The sequence below is a fragment of the Cinclus cinclus genome, chromosome 3 (assembly GCF_963662255.1).
Source record: "Cinclus cinclus chromosome 3, bCinCin1.1, whole genome shotgun sequence".
NCBI lineage: Eukaryota > Metazoa > Chordata > Aves > Passeriformes > Cinclidae > Cinclus > Cinclus cinclus.
In genome coordinates this window covers 98,298,321-98,323,598 of record NC_085048.1, presented here as the reverse complement: position 1 = coordinate 98,323,598, position 25,278 = coordinate 98,298,321, and the positions used below count along the sequence as shown (strand labels likewise).

General features: G+C 37.4%; 1 protein-coding gene across 21 annotated transcripts in view; it reads left to right on the top strand.

Annotated features, from left to right (window-relative positions):
• Positions 1-24,421, top strand: part of NRXN1 (neurexin 1) — a 672,652-nt gene extending 648,231 nt beyond the window's left edge. For 13 of the 21 annotated variants that reach the window (XM_062490542.1, XM_062490537.1, XM_062490529.1 and 10 more), the window contains 2 exons: positions 8,715-8,802; positions 24,114-24,421. In XM_062490542.1, the coding sequence (XP_062346526.1) occupies positions 8,715-8,802; positions 24,114-24,421 (396 nt within the window). The remainder of the gene's footprint in view (positions 1-8,714; positions 8,803-24,113) is intronic. The other 8 variants (XM_062490543.1, XM_062490540.1, XM_062490541.1 and 5 more) reach the window with 1 other exon arrangement.
• The last annotated feature ends 857 nt before the right edge of the window (positions 24,422-25,278 follow it).

Genomic DNA, 25,278 nt, shown 5'->3' with positions numbered 1-25,278 from the left:
TTCTTTTCCATATATTTTAGGCTCCGTGCAAATGCAAAAACAAAACAAAAATCAATGTGCATTTTTGTTGTTCTTGCTCTGGAATGAACTATGGTGTTTATGGGAAAGGAATATGGATGTTCTGGAAAGGATCTTGGAAAGAAAGAACAAGAGACTTTTAAAGAATTCACAGATTATCAGTCTCTTGTTTTCAACCTATTTTCATTACCTGGGGAAAATAAGGGTGAAACAGGTAAGTTGAAAAGTAGCACAGCTTCTTCTGATCAGTATGATGCATGGCAGAACTGTTTGTGTCTGCAGAATGAAAATTAGCCAACAAAATTATTTATGGAACCAGAAATGTTACACCACTGTGAATCTACAAGTTAGATGAGAAAGGAGTAAGGCAGTGACTCATTTGTTCTTTATCCAAGTAGCCATGACTGCTTTCACAAATGGCACACAGTAGTTATATGTATAAATAATAGGCATTATGCAATTAGATGCCCCTGGTTTTCATAACTGGCATGTTGCATAGCAATGTCTGCTTTCAAGGGATAAAGTCCAGTTTTGTGCCACATCTCTTCACCTGTGTTTTTTTTCTCCAGCATGAGAGAAAAACTAGCGTTGGGCTAGTTGTGCCTGCATCTTCATGTGGATTGCTCTGGGCTCTGGGTCAGACCAATCTGAGGGTTCAGCCAGCAGTTCCCAAGGGCATGGAGAGGGTCCTGAGAGCTGGGAGTGAGCTCCTGTTTCCATCAACCCCACTGCAGAAGGGAGGGAGAGGGCAAGATGGAGCAAAGGGAACAGTGAACACATGGTAGGGAGCTCATACCTTGCTCATTCCCATCTAGCCATCCCCAATATTTACAGTAGGATGGATAGAAGCAGTTTTGTCTTTGTACTGTACCTATAGCTCTTAATCAGTCAGAATCAAGGCAATACCTTTTTTTTTTCTTTATTTTTTGGAAAGGAAATCAAACCCTGATCCATTCATCTGGCACTGGAAAACAAATTTATATCTTAATCAATGCAAAGATGTTCATGATGCTGACATGACTCCTTGTGCTCAGGGGTTTATGACATGAGTTGGCCTTGATGTGAAGGGAGTGGAAGATGGACAATTCACTCTTGATTGCAGCCAGCACTGCTTTGAAGCATTAGTCCGACATTCATGGTAAACCTCAGTTGTTCCTTGATGAAAATATCAAATTACCTCAAAATTATACCTTCTTCTCCAATTCTTGGTACTTTATCACTGTGTGGTTGCTGCTTGCTCTGCTGCCAACAGCCACAGCTAGTGCAGGATCAGTTTGTTTCAAGAAGAGAAGTCCAAAGCAGCTCCTGCTGTTACACAGTGAGTGTTCTGTTACATATCTCCTTATAAAACCTTCAAACATGGAAGAGTGGCCAGAGAAAAATGTATTAATGGAGATGTGTGCATTTTCATTTGTTACCCAGCTGGGAGAGAAACATGGAAGAAAAACAGTAGGATAATTTTCTATGCAGAAAACCCAAAAATTTTCAAAAGGGGACAAGAAATGTGATATTTTAAAATAAAATTAATATAGAAATTGCTTTTGGTCTACATCTGTGAAACTAACATAGTCCATATGTTGCAGGAGGTAAGGAAATGGCCTGATAGGAAAGTGTTTGGATTATTTTCATATTTTTTAATTAGTAATACTTTAATTTTTAAAGATTAGTGCAGAGTGCTGCCTGGCTATATGTCCAGGTAAAATGTAGTTTTGCCAGCATCTGGATTTTCTCAGCTCTGCTTCTGCTTCTTTACAGATGGGATGAGTGACTAAGACTTTGACCAAAGCAATCAGCTTCAAATTCAGAGCTTAAAGGCGCACATTTTTGTTGATATTATTTTACTATAAATCCATTTCTCAAATGTATTCCCACTATTTTTGGCAATTTTGCCTATAAGAATTTAGATGTTTGGGTGGAGAAATAATACTTTTTTTTTTCTGCATGGAATGAGTACCCTGGATTTTAAGGTTATTGTGTGGGAAGATAAACTGTCTGCATGTAGAGGTGGGGGCTAGACTTGCAGTGATTCAGTTTTGTGGCGTGAAGCAGGTGTGTTCCTGTCACTGCTGAGATTTGAGGGCAGAGGCTGAAGGTGTCCTGCAGGGCATATGAGGCATTGTCTTGAGCTTTTCACATACACTTCTTGAGTTTAATTTCTACAACACTCATTTCACTGACTGAAAGGCTTTGTTGTATTTGGTTGCTGTATCTTCAAAGTTTATTTTTGCTTTTTTTTCCCTGTGAGAGGAACTTATTAATCAAGTATTTTTCTTTCTCTCAGCATCAAACACTGACAATTCAAAAAATAACATGGTAGTACTAATTAGATCAGAGCCAGTTTTCAGAAAATGTTTACATTTTCAGTTACTGTATTTTCACATTACAGGGTAGTAAAATGTCAGCAGTGAGCAAAAGATGTAATAAATATTGTTCATGTGCTTGAAATATTAGCCTTTTAATACCCATGCTCAGAAAAAAACATTTTTCAGTGGCACAGTGCTGAGAAAATACTTTTGGGTGTGGGTGGGCAAGAAGTAATTGATACACATATACTTGTTTGACCTATAGCAGGTTAAATATAAAGTTTGAGGCAGTTGTCTAAACAGCAGATCATCTAGAGCTGATATTACTGTTATATCACTGTAGCCTCTTTCCCAGCAAACTGCCTCATGCAGGGGGAGGTTACACCACATTAATGTGACATATTTGAGTTTCTTTCCACAACTGTCTCAATAACCAGTCACGAAGATCTGTTCCATATATAGAGAATTAAATTCAAATTACGCAGTCTTGGCTAGGAAATTGTGCATCCTGAAAAATGAAATCTGAGTTTTTCCACAGGCAGACTTGTGTGATTTTTCATATCCTGTTGGTTTCTGCCAGCACTCTCGTTGATTTAGGTTATTATACTCCTCTGTTTAAAGGGGAACAAGGGGGAAAAGGGGGATATATACATAATACAGGGGATTTTTTGGGAAAGTCCCTCTCTGTTTCAGAAATTAATGTGTCCTGTACAAAAATAAAAAGGACTGCTCTAAGCTCCTTTATGTAGATGCAGGAACCATATTTTTCAAGGGAAGTTTGCCACAGCTAATGAAGAAGGCAGTTTATCTGCTGGATTTCCAAAACCTTTGTTTATACCATGGCTGAAGCTATGTAGGCTTCTGCTAAATTGAAGCAGACCCTTATGTTTAAAAATCATTTGTAGCTGATTCTCTCTGAACTAAATTGCGATTTGAATAGGCTTAGTTTTCAGTAAGAAAAATAAAGCAAGCAGACATGATAGTTAAGCACTGCAGAAAAGAGGAAAAGGACAATTAGAGGTTTTATTTCCTTGTCCTACATCTGAAAGTATGTTTTCTGACAGTCATTGGATTCTTACCCATTAATCTTTACATAATTGTATCTCCTGATATCAACTCCCTTGTCCCCTGGCCCTCCCCTTTTGCCGCCTTGTCTCCTTTGCTTCCATGACCTCACCAATAAGTTTTCACTTCTTTTGCTATTTCCCCTCCCAGCATAACCATGTTCCATCTTCCCATGCCTTGACCATGCCCTCAATCCTAACCATGGGTGCTGCCTGCCTCTCTCTGTGCCTCCCCGCCTGTCTTCATCTTACGCTCACCGGACAGTTCCAAACACGTGGAGTTTCCTTGGAGAGGCTTTGCAGCCTCGGCAGTGCTCGCCAGGCACCATCTGTTCCTACCATCTCCTTGGCCAGTCACAGGCTCCTGCCTGGCTTTCCTGTGCCTGCTTTCTTTCTGACCTTCCTTCCTGCTCTATAGGAGCATAATTTTGGGAAATGTGCTAGATCAGAGCCTGTGTAACCGCCAGCGCCTCTCGCTAGCATCCTCACCTGACCCTTCTCATCCTCTGCTCCCTCTCCCACTCATTTGTTGTCCAAAATCAAACTCAAAGCTCCTCAGAGCAGAACCTTTGCCTTCAAGCAGCCTTTAGCACCAAGCACAACAGCCCTGGTCTCTGATATCATTCAGCACCAGAGCAGTGCAAGTAAATAAGAGTAATTCTGAATTGCACAGTTGAAGTTCTGATCTAAAATAATTTAAAGAGTAGTCATAAGGGGCTGTGCTGGTTATAATTCATATAATAATTTAGGACTGCTAGTTTTTTGCTATTGTGTAATTTGGATTTGCTTGCAGCTCTCATTGGATAAAGTATATTATTGAACAAGAAAGGAATAAAGTATATTCAGAGTAGCTGTAGGGTGCTATGATTTAAAGGAGAGCTGGTGCAATACTACAGCAGAAAATATGCAGGATCCATTATACTGTTAATGAATGCAGAGCTCATATTGGTGATTTAATTTTTAAGTCATATTTCTCTCATACCCTCAGGTACAGTAGACTTCATACATTAAAATGGAGTAAGTTGGTGTGTACTTAATCTCAGTCATGAAAAAAATGAATAATAATAAAAAATTACTTTTCTGTATTGTTTATTCATTTGCAATTATTTCTTTTAATGGCAAAGCATTCAAAGAGCACTATTAGAATGGCACAGCCATATTTTCAGGTACTAGTTTTGAATCAGTGATAGTAACCTTTGAGGCAGCTTGATATTTATCCATAGCTACAGACTCTTGCTGTATTTAAGCCATGACTACAGCATCATTTTTTCATCTAGCCAGGAGCATTCTTGAAATAGTCACCATTTCCTTCCTCAGGCAAGGTGGCAGATTGGTGATATTTTAAACTGTCTCTTGGCTGAGAGACAAATCCCTGTTTCTTTATTTTTGCAAGCAGACATAGCTGATGTAAGCAAGACCTATTCCTGCAGGGACCACACCCCTGAGTAGTTGTCAGAACCAGCCTTGTACAATGACTTCTACTTTTACTAAATGTGGGAATTTTTTTGTCTTCATATTTTTTATTGCCTTGTTAATTGTAAGCTTTTGCATTGTGTGCACAGATGTTCAACGTTTTGAGAACCCACATTTTACAATGGACTGCATTTTACATTGTACAGTCATAGATGCAAATTGAATCTGAGAAATCTCTTAAAATACACAAAGAAAAGAAGAAGCAATTAAAAGAAATGCTGTCTGACCTTTTGCTCTCTACACTTCCTATTTTATTTTTTTTTAGTTTTTTACTACTGGAGTATCACCTCTTAAATTAATTTGAACAACTCACCCAAGAGACATTCTAATCCAATTGTGTATGATGATGATACCAGTTGGATGTTATCCTATTAGGCACTCACTGTAAATAGGGGATTTTCCACTGACTTTTAAATCCTTGATTAATGAGAATGCTTGAAGCAGTGTCCTGTAAATTAGCCATAGTGCTAGCAACAATGGTAATTCACTTAGGAGAACTGATTAGTTTTAAATCTTCCCATCCAAATTAAAAAGCATGAGGAAAAGATAATGTCAAGTAGGTAAAATACACTACTCTATCTTGCATTATTGATCTACACCCAATGGCTATCTGACACCCTTAGGTCTAAATTCTGCTCTATCTACAGGTAAATTCCCATCAGTCAGAGCTCTTCTGGAGAAAGAACTCCAGAAAGTAACAGGCCCACAGTATTTAATTTATGTACTCTTTATCTTCTCTAGTGTTTTAGCTAATTCTGAATCCCATTTTGAATTCTGACAGGCAGACCAATGGCTTTCATTTGTAGTTTGGTCACTGCCATCTCACCTGCCTTTCACAGCTCTTTTTCTCTTTTTTTTCGGATAAAAATATGTATGAATAGCAGCAAAGGGTTATTTGGGTTTGGGGAAAGGGCAGAATAGGGTCAGGTTGTGACATATCTTTTAAGTGAAACTTAAATTCTTCTTCACATACTTTCCTGAAGAAAAACACTTTTCACATAATCTTATCACTTTACTTCTTATTCAACTACTGATACTGATTTATTGCTTGCAAAAAAATTAGTTTTATACTAAGTATTGACTTTGCAATACACATTACTTCCTTTACTATGTGGAGACATTAATGAGGTCTTTCTAGATATTTTATATTCACATTTATTTAAGGTATTATTCATTTCTGTGCCCATAATATGCAAGTATTTTTATCATTCAAGAACAACCCTTTCTTCTTGTAGAAGTATAAATACTCTTTCCATAGATTGGAATTAGTGTCACTTTATAAAGACAGTTTTGACAATCTCTTATAAGTAGCTAAGCAAAGTATGTCTCAGACATTAAGATACTTAAAGTGTATTATTTTTCTGGTGATTTTGAATTTTGAATGTACCGCAAATTGTACAAAGTAGAGCTACCTAAAGTCTTACCATGCTGTCATATATCAAGAGTAATCAGAGGCCCTGCAATAATCTCATAAAACTGTCTGATAATTTCTTCCTGGGTCACTCAAGTTACCTGGGTGAGTTACCAGGGTGACTCATCTGTGCATGTGCCAAAGCATCCCTAATGAAAATTCCAGTTAGACCAGTAGGTCTGAAGACCATTTATTGCTGTGACTATTGAGTATGCATGCGACCCTCTCTGTTTAATGGTATTTATGTAGAATTCCTCAGTGATCCATTGATAAACATTCAGAATTCTGGCTGCAGATCATAAAAGTATTGTCTTGTCCAGTGCTGTGGGCAAAAGGGAAAAAATTGACACTGTAGCTTCACTGACCAAATTGAAACTCTCTGGGAGATGCATGAAACTTTATGTACGTATTATTATGATTTTATAATTAATGGTTGTGGGGTTTACAGTACAGAGATTTTTTTATGGGCAGGCTTTGTTGGTTACTTGGTTATTTTTTCTTTATATTAAAAAAAGGGTAATTTTCCTCAAAGAGATTGAGATACTGGTTTTCAAGCTTAATTGATTGTCATCTGAGGAAAAAAAATGGACATTGGAAATTCAAGAGGATGTTTGCAGCTGGCTTTTGTTCCAACTTTGGTTTTCTACATGGTAGAAAGAAAGGACAACTCGAAAGCTTTTCTTGGGTGTGTTTTAAATTTTGCAGATCAGCCAAATAATTTTGGCAGTATTTCAGGTTTACAGTTGTTTCCTCTAGCTACACATTTTCTCAGCATAAGGAAAGAAAATTTTTGTGATTATGGCATCCAAACATAGCTGTTGTCTATAGTCTTTTTGATTACCTTTGGCAAGTTGTTTCATTCTGTTATGCCTCAGTCTTTTACCTCTTAAATGTATTATTATCATTATTATTATTATTATTATTATGGGCTTTTCTTTGTTATGCCTCACATATTAATGAATGTATTCCTGTATCACTTTTCTACTTCGGAGAAATGCTGAAAGCTTATATTCATTAATATTCTTGAAGCATGACAAAGTAAAGCCTATTACTGTAATATGCTTCGCTTTAAAACTCTGGTTAGAATAATAATGATAAACAACATTGGTTAGCCTTTGGCCCTGCTGCACAGATATAAAATTTTTACATCTTCAGATTTAAACTGATGAAGGAAATCTTTCATGCGTTTTATGTGCCTCCTCTATACCCATGAAGAGATAAAGGAAGAAAGTTTGACATTCACTGAAATGGGTTGTTGACAAACTTATCATACAGGAATCCAAGAATGGCTTTTTGCCTGCTGTGTCCTTAGCCTCTTGTTTGAGTATGATGTAGTATTTTATTCTCTCCATGTATTTCCTTCAGTGAGGTGAACAGAAGTTTGAAATGGACAATTATGAGACACCTTGCCCATAGGAAAAGTATCTTCCTAACCTCTTTAGTAATTTCTTGAGAAATAACCAGGTGCATGACAGCTTATATTTCCCTGCTATTATTTCCCTTAGTTGCTGTAGACGTTCCTATTATATTTCTAAACAACTGTTTTCAGAGGTGGCTTGAAAATATTCATTTTTTTCATGTTGACTTATTGTCTCAGTATTTCATTGAATATCTCCTTGTTCTTGCACTGTGAGAAGCAATAGATAGGAATTCTCCAGTTCTTTTTTGAACTTTTATGGTGTGTTATACCATCCATTCCATGGTTTATTGCATTTGTCTTGATATATATGATTTCTTTATAAAAAAAATTGTTCAAATGCATTTTGGCCCTGGGACCTAAACACAGCATTCACACAATGCTTCACTTATTTAAGAAAATAAGATGTTTTCACTTATTTAAGAAAATGCCGTAATAATTTCTAGCATATACACATTTATTATTGTTTTCTTTCCTTGACTTTCTTTTCATTAAATAGTTTTCAGCTCAGTGAGACATGTTTTATTTTTTTTCCTTTTCTTCCTTTTTTTTTTTACTCCATCTGAGAAAGCAAGTGCAGTTAATGGAGAAAATATCACTACATTTATAATAGTTTTAACGGCTGCACTGCAGGCAGTTCATTATTTTGACTTGTTTTTTAGTGCCCTCAATGTTCTCAGTAATATCATAGTAGAGATATTGGAGATAAAGAGGGAAGACCAGCAGCCTCAATATACATATTCTCTCCTACTTTCTGTCCTTATTACAAAAAAAAAAAAATTAAAATGTGTAAACACCCACACTGAGTATCTAACACAGTTCTAAATCCTGACAAGTGCAAATTGAAAAGCCAAGTCCCATTAATACAGAGTTGGAGAGTGCCACTGCACCCTTACACTTTAAATCTGGTATGCTCTAGGTCTTGAATAAATTAAAAAATAAAAGAAAAAAGAAGACATGCTGGTGAGAATCTTAAAACATATTCAGTCAATTCAAGTACAACTGTTTGACTCTTATTTTCTTTTCAGACTACAGATGACATCCTGGTGGCCTCGGCTGAATGTCCTAGCGATGATGAGGACATCGATCCCTGTGAGCCGAGCTCAGGTGGGTTAGGTTAGTCAACTTTTTTTATTACTTTCTTTTCTTTCATATTTGCATGCTCCTGTCCCCCAAGAGTCCCAACTAGCAGGACAGTCCCTTTGTGCACCACAAGGAGAGGTTGAATTGGGCCCTTTCTTCATGTGGCAGTGTTAGCAGAGAGGAAGAATCTTCTCCAAGGCATCAGATGGGAGCACGAGTCATGATATGAGCAAAGTTATGGCTCGGCTGAGGACCCAAGGATGGACTAGGAAGGGCATTCTAGGGCCCCTGCCACTATGTTGTGACGAAGACGGTGCAGCTTCATTTAGCAGAAAAGTGTTGCTATTGTTTGTGCCTTAAGAATTGCCCTTAATAAGATAAAAGTATCATATCAAAAATATGTGTTATGTTACAGAAGCATAGAATGGCCTAGGTTGGAAGCGACCTTAAAGATCATCTAGTTCCAGTCTCCCTAACGTGGTCAGGGACACTTTTCACCAGACCAGGTTGCTCAGAATTCCATTCAACCTGGCCTTGAACAATTCCAGGGATGGGGCATCCACAGCTCCTCTGGGCTACCAGTGCTTCACCACCCTCACAGGGAAGAATTTTTTCCTAATATCTAATCTAAACCTAGTGTTTTTCAGTTTGAATCCATTTTCCTCTTGTCCTGTCGCTACATACAGCTCTTTTAAAATGTCCCTCTCTGTTTTTCTTATAGGCTGCCTTCATGCACTGGAAGGTAGAATTGAATTAATTTTTAATTACTATTAATGATATGAAATTTTGTGTAGATAGATAAAACTTGAAGACATAGAATACAACAGTCTCAAACTTCAAATTGCTTTATGTTTTTTTTCCAAGCCAAGCCTATTCAGTGTATGTTTTGGTTGTAACCAGAAACAAGATATTTTGACATTCTAGTATTTTCTGTGAAACAAAAACTTGGTAGTGTTTTGGCCATGTCTTTGCTACTCCACTGAATAGTGGAGATTTGGTAATAATTCTTCTCTGTGACGTAATGGAAAGATTTGGTTTCAAAGAGGCCTTCGATTATATCTAGTTCCAAACCCCTGCCATGATTAGGGTCACCTCCCACTAGACCTGGTTGCTCAAAACCCCATCCAGCCTGGCCTTGGACCCTTCATGGGATGGAATACCCACAACTTCCCTGGACAATCTGTTCCAAAGGTTCAATTATACTCAGCTATGGTCAAGTAAATATTACATACCATCTCTAAAAATCCCAACATTTATCATTGAAGTGAAAGGACTGCTTCCTATCAGTCTGAAAAATTGTGTTACTCTATATCCTTTTAAATAATCCTAAATAGTCCAATTAATTATTCCTGCTTCCTTGTTGGCTTGGTTTAGGTTTTATATTTCCTGAGTGAACAGCTCATGGTACCATATAGATATAGCTCAGTTTTCCTTAGAATTTTCCCCAGAATTCCCCTGAATTCTGTGCTGTTTGGCAGCATGCCCACTGCTAGTTGTCTGAGGTAATTTGGTAATCTTTGGTACTTGCTACTTCACTTAACAGTAAAAAAATTAGTATCTAATTGTTGAGCAGTAACATATTTAGTTCGAGTAGAAACCAATTTGAGATTTATATATTAATAGCTAATAGCAACTAAGAGCCATCTTAGTGTGATGCCAAAATCTGGGACAGGAGAAACGTCTACATAGCCCTAAGACAAATGAAATTTTTCTTCATATGCAAATGCGTGGTTCCTATTTTAAGTCACAGAGCTTGATACCCACATGCAGGAATTATTTACTTGAACTGAAGGAAAGGCAGAGACATTTATGACTTCTCTCAATGTCTGACAGACCTGAAGCATGGCACTTGAGCTCTTCCAGGAAGCAATTTACAGATTTGATGATGATACTTCAGAATTATTTTCTTTCACTTTCCAATTAAAAGATTTCAGAGTAAATTTCAAAATTCCATGAAATTGAATGATTGTTCTTAAAACTATGTAGCAACGGGTACACTCACACAGTTTTGTACATCTCAGGGAGATGTTTCTCTCACAGAAGTCTTAGACATTATGATCAAAGCATTCAGGGTTTTTTTTTCCTACTCTTCCATTGTCGTTTACAAATTCTTGAGTTTAGCAAGTTTAGTGTCCTGTCCAGTATGAGTTAGTGCAGTAGCTCATATGGCTCTGAGCTCATTTATGCGAGTTGTTTCCTTGCTTTACTTAACTCAGACAGCGCTGTTCAGTAAATTGACATTTAGGGGAGTGTTATTTTATTTTATAAGGTAATTGTAAAGGAATATATTGGTTATGTAGCACTAAATAATTTTCAAAATCATCTGGGAATGCAGCTTTTTTATTAGAGCTGTATTCGTATTTTCTCAGGCTTACAGCTCACTGAAAGCCAATGAAATTTCAGAATAATTTTTCTCTGAGGTAGTTTGAACTCTGGGGCTGCAGTGTTTGGTAGTCCTGAGACATGCACAGTCATTTAGCTGGTGGGTGCAAGAATGAGAGAGGTGAAATGAAACTTTCTGATAGCTTATTGTTTCTGTCCAAACTATGGTTCAGGAGAGGGATGTGGATGTTAGTCTTGCTGCAAAAAACTGCCATTACCTTTACACACTGGTGTTCAGCTTTCCTGTTTTAGCTTAGTATTCATCACACAGCTACATTTCTCATTTTTGTTTATTTGAGAATGGTTTTACTGTTTCATTTGTCAGATCCCAACTGCTACTGCTTTTTTTCTTTTTTTAAAAGAACTGTGGATTGGCACAGGAATTATGTTCTACATAATCCAAATTGTCTGGATCATTTTATCTGTCATTCTTCTCATCAAAATGTCACTCGTCCTCCCACTCTCAACTTTTAAAAGCTGTTAATTTGCCTTCATTGGCCTTCTCCTTTTATCATACTTGAAACTACTTAACCAAAGGGGTTACTGAAGTTATAGCTTCTAGCATATCAGTCTCTCTAAGGTGTTTTAGTCTTAGTCACTTAGTGTTATGAATAACCTTTCTCCATGAACAGTCAGGTAGGCATTGCTCAATCTCTGTAATACTGCAGTCTCTGTGTGGATTTGAGCTACTCCTAACAGTAGGCTGGAATTTAAGGAGAGAAACACAGTATTGTTGGCAGTGAGAGACTAATGATTGTTCTTCTTTTCAGTTGGAATAGGAGATACAGAAGGATATGTCCCTCCATTTAAATTATCCCCATGGTTCAGTTCAGCTTTTTCCCCTTAACCCCTTTTGCAAACCAGATTGGCTTCTCCACACTACTCCTCAACATCCTCACTAGTGGTGGTGAGACTTAAGTATCCTAACAATTCTGGGAGGCTGAGATGGTTAGGGCAGTTTTATTTTTATGTTTTTGCTTCAGAGGCTGTAGTCTGGGGTCCTTCAGCAAAGAAATCCAGCTCATGGTAAGAGATGATACACTCAGAGCTGTGTGGTCAACATTTTTCTACCAAGAATTCAATCAAGGGATGGGCAAAGTCTCTGCAGTTGTATTAACAGAGCCATTTAATATTAACTCACTATTTCCATGATTAACAGAGACATAACTCAATAATTCCATGATGATTGCCCATGATATGCCTGTTTCTAACCAAAGTTCTCAAGTCCAAATGAGAGCCTATTCAACAATAATTTGAATATGGTACACCTATATCTCATAGAAAATACTGCTTATCCAGATTTTACTAATTAATGAGATTTATGTGTAAAATAGGGCTTTTTTTTTCCTATTACAAATACGTTGCTGTTTGTAGTGGTTAACAAGTCCCACTCTGCCACCACCAGCTTTGCTTTCTGTGCACCTGTCTGCTAAATAATAAATGGAAAGATGCAATTTGCCACAAATTTCATATAGGACATAAAAATGTAAACCCGATTAGGAGCTGCTGAGCAGCAATCCCATCATCTTGTCTGGAACATAAAAGTCACAAAAATTATAATTGCAGATTTCATTGTGGTATACAGACTGCTAAATGTGCCATAATTGGATGAAGTCATAACAAATTTATTAGCATGCAAAACTTAGTCAACATTTTTTTATATTATGTTTTGTGTAATAAGGAAACAAGTATGGTTTTCACAGTCTCCCCAGCTTCCTCTAAATAAAAATAATAACATGAATATTGAGTATGATGATGATGATGATGATGATAAAAATAGTTTATATGTCCTCAATTTAATGTCATGAAGGAAAGAATAAAACCTTTTCGTTTTACAGACAAGTTACAAAAAAATTTAGTGACAACCTATCCAAAAAAAAAAAAAAAAGAACCTCGGGCGATTTACTGATTTACATGAGGAGCTCTAAAACTGCAGCTGGACAAATTGCCATTCTGCACATCAGGACTGCTGTACCCACCGTTGCTGAGCTCTTTAGAGAGCTCTGATTTCTGCTGAGTTTCAGTGAGCATTTGTTCTACACAGCTTATTTGTTCCAGTTACTCTGGGCTGGTATTTTATTTGTTAGCGATTATCTAACCACTTCTGTAGGTATTGAAATGTTCCAAAAGGCAGAGAGGTCTGAGCTGGGTCAAATGAAGTGAAATCACTGTGTTTAATGGCAGGGAACTCTCAACCAGGAAAGAAGTCTTACAGTTTTAGACAAACACACAAACAGTTCCTTCTCTGCAAATGAATTTTGCATTTTGCACAAATCTTTCTCAAATCTGTGACTCGACAGAGGTTTATGCTCACAATTAGGTTGAAAACTTCTCCTGACAGGCCCAGCAGAAATGGGATAAGTAGAGGTTTTGGTGGTCTTAAAGCCAGAATATTCACTGGTCTTGGAAATTTTAGCAGGAGGTAAACTTCAAGCTGAAGGAGGGGTTTTTCTTCAGGTTCAAACAAGTGTCTTTCAGCCAGTGGAACTCCACATGTTGCAACCAAAGAAAATAATTATGTCTTTATTTGTCTGGCAGTTGGCTTCCACTTCCCAGGGCAGTGTTTGATTGGTGGCAGGTCTTGTCCTTTACCATTCTGTGGGTAAAAAGAATAAGAAGTATTCAGGACAGAGTTCAGTCATGTGTAACAGCTGATAGCACTGGTAAGCTTTCTTAGCCCAAATTCTTAATTCAGAGGAATAAATGAAATAATTTATTTTCCTATATTATTAAGTAAGAATTGTTAATAGGATTGATACTTCTGGACTGATCCTTAAGCATGTTTTTAATTTTTCCTACATGTTGTGCAGGCTAATTTCATTGCAGAAAACCACTGGTGTCAACCAGAAATTTCCAAAGCACCAGTTGAGCCTAGATAGTGAACAAGTCACTGCTGAAGATGACTCCTACAGAGCAGTCACTGCTTTGGGGAAGGCTTTGTCCTTTGAGCAGAACAGTGTGGGGCTTTGCATTCAAACTGCTTCCTGAAATACCCTTCCTCTTCTGTGTGCCTCTACATGGATGAGATGGCTCAGAACCCTATATTCTCAGCCACCTTGTGATGGTTTAGGTTTGGTCCCAGCATTGATACCTGTTTTTCTAACAGGCAGAGCTATGAAATATGGATTGTGAGTGGTTTATGCTCATTACTAGAAGTTTTGCTCTTTTTTTCTGGTCACAAATTATTGCACTGTATTCCTGGTGCATCTGGCAGCAAGATAACATTGCAGTAGGAGGTGAAGTGGCTCCTATAATTTATACATCACTGCAAGTGTCCTATTTAATGCTCTTCATGGAATTCATTGTGCAAGAAGCTGAAACAAAGAAAAATAAAATTACAGTTAGTTCATAGGGCTACTGTGTTCATTATGGCTTGAGACATAAAGGGAATATTTGTGCCTCAGTCCAATTATCCTGTAGTTCTATATGCATTTCCAGTACCAGAAAGATCGCTGGGTTGTCTTGAATCAGACATTTAAAGTGTTTAGCTTCAATACACATAGACATCTCTATACAAGCTACTACAGGGTGGAAACTATGCTTTATTTACAAACTTTCCAAGTGTTAGCACTTACTATGGATAAACATAAAAAAACTGAGGGGATTAAGGTGCAGCTTAATCTTCCTTCAACTGAAGCTAAAATACTTGTCAATTTTTTTTTTTAATAAATCATAAAGCCTTCTCTAGAGGAACAGAAAGTAATGCTGCATTTTTCCAAATTATTTTATTGTTAACTGGACTATGTCAACAGGCTGAGGTCCTAGTGCCTGTCACAGTGAATTACAAATATCACATTCCTAATTTGAGTTTGATCAAATACGTTTTTTTCCCAAATTTTCTAAAGAACTGAGGTAAAAAGTCATGATTAATCCATTGTGCCAATGCTAAACTCTCCTCTTTGTCAGGCATGCCATTGAAACTTGGGAATACTGAGTAGAACTGCAGATTTCTAGCCAGTCCTTAGGATTCTTATGCATTCCCAGTGTCAGATGGAAGAATATAGATGGATACTGTGGAGCTGACTTTCTTCCTGCACACAGTGATTTTCTAGCAGTGCAATACCAGCAGCTCAGCTGTGGCTGGTAAGAAATATTGACATCAGGCTGCTATGAATCACACAAGGCTCACTGTTAACTCGTGCAAGAGCTTCTCTGCTGGTGCATAAATGATGAATGGTTTTCCTTGGGTGTGAACTTTGAGGGTGCATTCATATTCCATACATATCCTTGCTAAAGCTGGGTCTTCTCACTTCTATAAAACATAGACGAATTATATAAGAGTGGCTGCAGTGGTTTAATCCTAGCTAGCAAACATTCACAGTGCAAACACTGGGGTTATTATTTGTGTGGAAGCACCTAAATCTTTATTTCGTGCCTCAGACATACACAGACAGCACGGAAAAGCAAATTCTTGTGCAGAGAAATTTACTACGTGACAGTTGTTAGTCCTGCTGTTACATGTTCAGTGGTTTGGAGTTAGACATCTCCACCGAACAGACAAAACCAAGTGGCAACGTTTTGAGTAGTTTCAAGAAATATGCTCTTTATGAACAGTAATTCAAGAAAAATGGGCACATTACTCCATGTGCCTGAAGGAGTGTCCAAAGAAAGAAAGTTCTGTTATTTTTCTTTCTTTTAAAGATGCAAAACACAGTTAGTGAGTCAGGTCTGAAGGTATTTACAGGCAAAGCTGAAGCACAAGATGCTGCTGCAATACCAGGACTGGGACGTGTACGTAGAGAAGCAAACCAGGCCCTCCACCATCACTCATTCACAAATCCATTGACATCAGAGGAATTCCTAAGAGTTTTCAGTGCTGAGAAATTCCCTAGACAATTCAGTGAGATGTCCATGAATATAATGTCCTTTTATTCAAGTTAATTCAGGGCTTACCTTCCTGATTTTCCCTAGAAAAATTTACAGGAAAAACTGTTGCTTGCATATGAGCAGTTGCTTGACCTATTCTCTTTGATATTCCCCCCCAGAAAAACTATCTTAAAGATAAGGTATTTCATGGACCCTAAAAATTAATTGTCTGTGAATGTGGTGACTTTGTCAGAAATGAAAAAAATGAAATTAAATCTATGTTAATGCGCTCTTCAATAAAGCATACATGGTTTTCAAGCCTGGTATTCAAGATTTTCAGTAATAAAACACATTAAGCTCCAGTGGCCATGCATGTATCATTAGTAAATGAAAACAGGTTCTAGGAAGTTCTAAATCTTTGTCATTCTTTGTTGTTAGCCACAGAAATAAAGATGTGTGCTCTTTGACAGCCTCCACTATGAGAGGTTTCCACCATTTCCAAAATCTGGAACCAAAGATTCACTGAACTGAAAAACAGCCTGTAAAACACATTACATTTACTGAAAACAATGAAATAAGGCCAAATATAGATTATGTGGACTCTCAAAAACATTTTCCATAGGTGAACTTCACACTGTGGGTGAAAAATGCAGAACATAAGTAAGATCATAATTGCAAAACTGAGGTTTTCAGAAACAGGCAAGTAATTTACTGACTTGACTGAGACTCTTTTTTACTAATTCAATAAGGAATTTTGGAAAGGCAGAGGATTTACTTACACAAGGATGAGGAAGAGAGGTGACTGAATCTGGAACAAGTTCTCTTAATTTTCATGTCAATCTGCTTAAAACCCCTAAATTAAAGTGTGTAGTTTTAAAAATTCATCCTTTACATCAAGTTTAAACTTAGGATCAGGAATGCACATAGACTGTTGAATTAATAAATGGGTTCTAGTTTGTTTGAAATTAGACTATGTGTTACTGGTGCCATGATTGATGCAACCTCATTATTTTCCTTGAGCTACACTTCATTCTGGTTTGATTTGCTACATCTAGTGAATATATTTTCTTGTGTACTGTGGACACTATATTGAAACTGTTTCTTGTAGCTTTGTAATGTATGTACATTGAATTTCTTCTTTTTGTGAAGGAAACTCACTTTTCCACAGGACTATTTTTCATCCTTTTTTTCTCTTTTTTTGTAAAAAAGGTAGAAAAAGAAAGACAATATTTTGCAAAGGTGGGAAAAGGTTCATAGCCAAAATACTGGCCTGAATTAGCATTGTATCACACAGTTCCTGTGCCAAGGCTTTCTCTAACCAAACTTGAGCAATGAGATGTTAAACCAGGTCTTTAAAATTCTACAGGAAATTTCTGATACCTGATAAATTCAATTAATATGGTGTTCTAGAGTAGCTGATGCCTGCCTGCAGCAGGTTCTCAAACCAGTAACCATCATACCAGGCTGCTGGCAGCGAACTGGTTTGCTGACCACTTTGCTAAACAAGGGAAACAAGAACAAATTGTAAACTTCTTGCTGGTGTTTTCTAGTAGTCAGTACAGCGTGAACACCCATTAGCTCTTGCCCCCCTAGTACTAAGGATGCTGCTACTAATTTTCAACCCCTTGCTCACAGCTAATTTAAACCTGTGCAGAAGCACTGGTTTATAGTGTGGTGTTGTAGTGTGTGAGTGGTGTAAATTGACAGCCTGCAAAGTGGCAGGTGAATGCTGACAAACTTGAGAACTATTTATTGTCCAAGGATGTTGCTTATAAATGGAAGCAGGAAAAATTTAAGGCAAAAGTAACCTATAATGAGGGTGAATGTACCTGAAATAGTCTAACCTTAGGCTATCTCGTTCTGACTATATAAGGAGTTGAATGAAACCTTGTTCTGCTATGTTGACATGCTAGTCTATATAGTTTTCAAAACCAATACTTCTCCTGAGGTTAAGGGCTATGGTCTAGATCTAGGACTTTGATGGTTTAAATGTGAACTGGCTTAAACAGAAGCTTCAGATCTAGAATACATCATATGTTGTGACTGTTCCCTTTAAAAAGTTTCAGAAAAGGGACAAATGAAAGATGAAAGAAGTGAGAACACAAGAATTATATTCTGAAATGAAAGGAAGTTTTATAGATATCTCAAACTTTTTTCCCTTGTGCCAGCATCAGAGACACTAGAATTGTTTTGTACACTGTGATGAGAGAAGCAAAGAAAAACAAGGCAGTCTTATTAATTTTAATAATTTTATCAGGAGAAAAAGAACATTAATTACATCAAATGTAACTTATAACCATCCTGAATTCCATTTGTCTTTCTCTTCCCTCTCCCAGAGAAGCATATATGGTTTAGGCAGTAATAGGATTTAGGCAGAACAAGTTTAGCTGTTGAATCTGAGCCTCTGGGTAGTTCAGTATTTATAGCAGCTGCACTCTCAGTGTGTGTGCAAGTATATTCTGGATGTCTTGAAAGCCTGTCCCCTTCTCCCAGGCATATTATCAACTTTGTCAGTAATGGTCTGACTTGATGACAGTATTTGGAACAAATTGAATGTGGTGTGCTTTCAGCTTCAACATTTAAGCCATATATATATATAAAGTTTGTGGCGTAGACATTTATCTCTTCATGTAGTAGCTGCTTAGTGAAGGAGGAAAATCAGGGAATCACCCACAGTTGTGACATGAATGTGGGTGTCTGCACCTCCAGCTCATTTCATGAGCAAGAATCATTCCACGCTCTGTAGGCCAAGCCAGCAGATTCCTCACGCTTTACAACTACATTCTGGTATTCTGCTGAAAACTGGCTCCTAGATAAGGCGGTTTGGAATTTTTTTTTTTTTTTAGATGAGATGACAGTGCTAAAAATAGCAATCAATGAAACCTTGGTCTGGCAAAGCTCATAGCAAAACTTTTCCTGGAGTCAGTGGAGGCCAAATGTCACAGTTTTGGTTCAATGCAACCTACCTTACAGTTAGCTGCCACCAAATATTTATGTTTCCAGTGCCCCTGCTCTTTTCTTGCTTTAACCCTGAGTCTTCAGGGAGCAAGGGCAGCAGGCAGCTCACTGAGCAAATGATCCCAGTTTAGCTGTCTGAACTGGTGGCCCATAATTGCAGCAGCTTAGCTCTAGCTTGAAAACATGCTGTCAGTACTGTAATATTTCTGTTTTGTCTTCCTTATGCTATCTTATTTGCAAAAGCTACCCCACCCCAAACACACTTAGGAGCACTTCAATTTAAAATATAGACTAACAACTGAGTCTGCTAGTCAGTCAAAACTTCTGAAACAAAGTATCAAATTTCCGAAGATTTCTCAGGACATGCACAAAAACAGGAAAATTACTTCACGTAGAGTATAAAGAAGGAGAGATACAAAGCTGAATGACAAATGTAGAAGTGGTGAGAGATAGGATACCTGAACTGGTAAAAGGAGAAAGAATCCTGTTTGGAGGGAAGGAACACTAAAAGAGAAGCAATGTAACTAAAATGTTAAAATATACTAATAAAAAGGGTAAGAACCACAGGGATGAAAGCTGCTAAAAATATTAAGTGATAAAATTATTTACATTCTCCATTTTGGCTAAAATTAAATTTAGTTTTGTGGAAAATATTTTCACAAAAGCTTCTTATAAAACTGAAATATTCCCCTCAGCTCTGCAAAACACTGTAACTCCTAAACCCCATTGATCTGCTCCGCTCCATCAATTGGCATTGTACAGCCAACTAACCCATCTCCCTTTAGGTTTACAATGACATTTTAAAAGGTTGAGAAAACAACCTTCCACCTCTCAGCCACAGGGGAAAAAGAAGTTACTTGCAAAACCTGCAGTCCTAAGAAGCTGTAAATGATTCAAAGTCGATATATGATAAATCATTACACTTGGAAGTAAGCACTCTGTTCAGTGCAAGAGAGAATGTTTAGCTTCTTAGCAAAGCAGCCTTTTTAGCTGTGGATGCTGTTCCACTGCTAGACTATTTTTATAACAAGCTAAGTTAGTCAGTGTCACTTTAGAGGTATCTTAATGCATTATGTCTTGGGTTTACACACCAAAGACTAGAACAGATACCTTAAAAATTTTCCTTTAAACACAAGTCTACAGCAGACCTTCATACTGTTTTTGAAGCTGGGCTGAATTTACCCCCAGTTCTGCAGAGGAAGTGCTGGAGTTTGTTTTTCAGAGGTATTCCTTGTAAAGAGATGCTGAAATTGCAGTGAGCTCAGAAACCCGTTCACCAGAATCCAACAGTGCTGCAGAAAATCGACCACAAACAGGTCTACAATGATAGCACACAGAGTGAAAATTAATATGTGTCCCGTAAATAATTGCCTTCATGCCTCATTGCAAATGCAGTAGTTAAACATTTCTGTCTTGTGAGTAATTTCCTATTCACAGTTTGTGGGAAGGCATAAATGTAAAGAAAACAGGTTTGGGGTCCTTTTGTCTCTTTTTTTTGTTTTTTTTGTTTTGTTTTTCAGTCTGCTAATTTCAATTCACAAACACCATGGGAACCTGCAATTCCAATTTTCTTTTCACAGTATTAATGAAAACTGGGCACTGAAAATAGTTAGGTTTTTTTTCCCTCTAAATTTTAAACTACTTAGAAATACTGTCAAGAATAATAACTTTCTAGTCCATTATTACACAATGTTAAGCTATGCTCAATTGCTATTACTTCATGCAAAGTTTTTCATAAGTGGTAGAAGAGACTTTTAGAACTCAGTTTCTTCTAAGCTGGTTTTTGAGGCAGTACAAAAATGCTGGTTGTGTGCTGTTGAGAGGAAGAGCTGTGCGTCAGAGTTGTTTAAAGTAGGAATCCTTGCACCACAAGATGACAATCATTTCCTCTCACTGTTGTGGCAAGGTTTCAGCATATTTAGTGCCTTTATGATTTTGTCTTGTTCCTAATCAAACCAACCTCAATTTATTGTTTTGATAAATAGTTTCAGGGTTTGGGTTTTGGATCTATTTCTGAGACAACTGTTTACTCTTAAAAATCAGAGTAATATTTTATGTCATTTAATCTTAACATACATTTCAGTTCTAGGATAAAGTTGCTATCTTTATGCTGCAGACACTACAAGTGACTGCAGCTGAGTGGCAGACAAGGTTACCTGCAGACACACCTGCTGCTGTGCCAGGAGCCAACGGCTCTGCTTGGTCCAGCTACCAAGATGCTGGGAAGAAAACTGCATCCAGTGTTTCCCAAAGAGTTGGGAAGCAAAGAGCACAATTGCTGTAAATTTATAGTCTTCATTTGCTCTCCACTGAGATTATCTTCCATCCCTTGCAATAGTTCCTGTCTTGCAGGGGAAAATGATACAGGTAAATTCCCCTTGGAACTAAATCTTAGCCTTAGTCAAACAAAGGTACTGCTTAAATAGAAGACAGCTGTTTTAGCAATGTTATGGGTGTGAATTGATTTATATATAAAGATTTCAGAAGAAATTAAAGCTGCCTTTTTTCCAGTGGCCCCATTCTCCCTGTCCTCAGAATAGAACTCCAGCTTTGGTGTGTACTCCATTAGGTGTTCCTATCTAAAGTGCTCACAGACAAACCTATATACTTTGTACAACTTTTCTGTTTCCTCCTCCTTCATTTGTCTGGAGAGGCCCTGCTAGGTTAAAAGCATATTTTAATGTAAATGAAACAAAAATAGCAAGTCCTTTTCTTTGCTGAACTGTTCCTTTTCCAGAAATCCAAACAAATGCAACAACAGATGCTTTGAAATGTTTAAGTAGAATTAATGCAGTGGTTGAATATTTCTCAGAGAGATGGGTTAAATGAGATAACTGTGAAAATATTCTTAAAATAAAAGGAAGCCATCAGGTGAGAGGCATGAATTTAGGTAACACTGGAAAATATACCTTAAATGTTTCTTTTAGGTTGCAATATTAGAATGTTTTCCTCTGAGCAAGCTGTTAAGCATCATTTAGTAGACATTAATTGTAAAGTTAGTTGACAGTATTTGGCCCAAATGTGTGTATCTTAAAGAGAAAAAGCATCTGTTAATCCATCAGGTATTGACAGTGTATTCAGTGGCTTCTATTATTTCTCAGACAGAAATTAATTTCCTGAAATCACATACAGTAAGATACGACTCTGTCTCATTTTCATTCACTATGGAAATACTCAGTCTTTGTTCTGCACACAATGCATTGTCTCTTGTAAAACATTAAATGACACCCTTGGTGTTAAAGAATATCCATTTTCTACAATGGCTACAATGAACAAACAGAATCTAAACCAGTCGCTGACTACTTTGGAACAGGACACCTTTTTAAGTAGGTTGGCATCTGCCCTGAAATGACAAAAACATCTTAAAAACTTCAAGAACTCTTGTGTAGCCATAGAAAATACCAAGTGCACCAACTCGTAACAATTAAGAACTTTCAGAAGGATACAAAAAGTTAAAATACTATTTGATATGGGTTTTTTTGACTCCTAACTGTTTTGCCTCTGTTCTTTAAGCCAAACAATATGTCAGGTTCTTTTAACCTGTTTGAAATAACTGCCAGGAAGAAGTGTTTCAGCAGTAAGAACACAAATCACCAATAAACAAATGATAAGTAATACCAGGGCGGAGAAGGAAGTTTTGGGGAGTTGTGGCCTTTTTGCTATGTTTTATTATCCATAGGCTAATAGTAGATGTCTGTAGTTCGTGGCTGCTTCCAATTGTTGTTGCCCAAACTTGCTTCAATTTTTTGACCAGTGTTGACAGTTTGGCTGGCATTACCTTTAATGTAGCATCTGTAAAATCATCATCTTCCTATTATGCCTTTACAGTGCTTAGAAAAGTGACTATGGAGCATAGTGTGCTTTTGTGCACTTTGAGCAAGACACTTTTCTAACACACTTCAGTACATTGCTCCCTATAGGCACACCCTGATAAAGTTAACATTATGAATATACTGTAAAACTAGCATTTAGTACTTTTAGTTAGCATCTATATTTTGCTGATTGAATTTTTAGCCATGCATAATGATTTAAAATGCAGTTTCTCTAAGCCAGCCTGGCTCTCCTGAGCTCAGCCAAGGCTGGCAGTGCTGAGGATACACAGCCTCCCAGGAGTTTGGAAATGCTGGTGTAATCAGAGGAATACTGCATAACTCCCAGATAATTTCATTTTTGTCCATGACACTTGTTAGATTAGAGAAGATCTATCTCAGCTATCACCACTTTAAGTGATTCTATACAAAGAATCTTTCTTGCTGCAAAATTCAACCAAAAAAGGAGATCATGGAAAATGTAAAAGCACTGTGTGTGCTTTGAGCATTTAAACTAGAAATTCCTCCTGGAATTAGGGTTTCATTCCTCATGGCAAGGGGACAAAATATGCCAGACAGCACAATAGTTCCTATCAAGAATATTTTCCAGTGCAAAGACATAGGTCAGTTCTATTCATATCACAGCTGAAAAGACCAGAGTCTGGCCTCAGAGGTGGATTCTTAGGCAGCTGAGTCCTTGTTCTGTGCAATTTGAGAGGTTTTCTTGGGACATAAACCAATCCTTGAAGGAACATCTGATAATGGTATCAAGGATGAAAAGAGGGAATGGGAGAAATTGAATGAAAAAGTGCTAGGGTTGGATAGCTCACTAAAAGTACTAAGAGTAAATATAATTAATTCTTTAAAAAGAAAAGAAAATATTTAAAGAAAAGAAGAAATTGAGAAGCTTGGTGAGGGAAGTGTACAGGAGAGCTGAGGATACCTAATTTGACTACAATTCACTAGAATTTGTTGGCTGCTATTGGCCATTTTCTTTCTTTTTTCCTCCAATCTGTCCTAGCCTTCTCAATAAATAGTATGGTGTCACTGTTCCTTACAAAAAGAGAGGGAGAGAGGGAAATCCTTTCCTCTGAGATGTTCATGTCCCTGCATTTAAATTGTGGCACGCCCGTTATTTCAGATTATTTAGGCATTATATGCTTAATAACACACTGAGACAAATTATGCCTTTGAAGGCTAGAACAGGACATTCCTTGCTGTCCTTTTCCTTGTTTAAAAGCCTGGAGAAGGGATGGGCTGTAACCCTAACTGGTTTTGGACTGGTAGAGGGGAGCTAGAAGGATACATGACCATAGCAGCAGACATGACTGACTCCTCGATGTGCAAACTCAACAATAACCTCTCCTTTCTTTCATTATCTACCTACAGCAAACCCTACCAGGGCAGGAGGAGGAAGGGAGTACCCCGGCTCGTCCGAGGTGATCCGTGAATCCAGCAGCACGACGGGCATGGTGGTTGGGATCGTGGCGGCAGCGGCGCTGTGCATCCTCATCCTCCTGTATGCCATGTACAAGTACAGGAATCGAGACGAAGGATCCTACCATGTGGATGAGAGTCGAAACTACATCAGTAACTCAGCACAATCCAATGGGGCTGTGATCAAGGAGAAACAGCCCAACAGCGCTAAAAGTTCCAACAAAAACAAGAAAAATAAGGATAAGGAGTACTATGTCTGATCTCAACATCTAAAAGAACGCTTGTATAGAAATAGTCTTCATTTTATCTGAGACATAATACAAACTTATTTACTTTACTTTTTATGAAGCACATTCAAAAACAAACAAACAGAAAAGACAGGGAATGCAATCAGAAAGGAAAGACTTTTTAAAAACAAGCATTTCATGCTCCTGTTTTTCAGAAACAGGAGCTGATAAATTCCCTAACATCCACAGTGTTTTCATTTACTCTGCCTGTCTTTATGTTGCTGGAACATTTCTGAAAGACAATGATGACACCACGCATTCATAAAGCAAGGAGTATTACTACAACATCGAGGCACAATATGAAAAAAAAATCAAATTAAAAAAAAACAAAACAGGAAAAAAAAAAGAAAAAAAGAAGCTACCTATGATTCTGGATTTAGCCAAAGTGCTAGCGCTTTCTTGAGAAGTAAGTTAGTCTTATTGTCAGAGAAGACTGTCATTATATATGGTGACTCAACAAGCAAACATAAAGAGTTTGCCATCTGGTGCAGTGAAGCAGTGATTGGAAACTTGCATTTTGAAACAAAGTGCTGGCTTTTCTGAAGACTTATGTAGAAATACTTTCAAAAAGCCCCTTTCTGGTTGTGAGGAAAATAGTACGGAGGCCTTATTTTCAAAAACAAAAACAGAAATCTGGAATATAAGGCACATTTCCACAAAATTAAAAAAAAAAAAAACAAAAAAAAAGAAAGAAAGAAAAAAAAAGAAAAAAAACCACAAGAGGGCATAGATGCAATCATTGGGAAATTTTCATGCACGCTTAATATGTTATTACATATGTTTATATAAAAACACATCTATATGTGCTTTCTGGACTGTGATAAGTGATG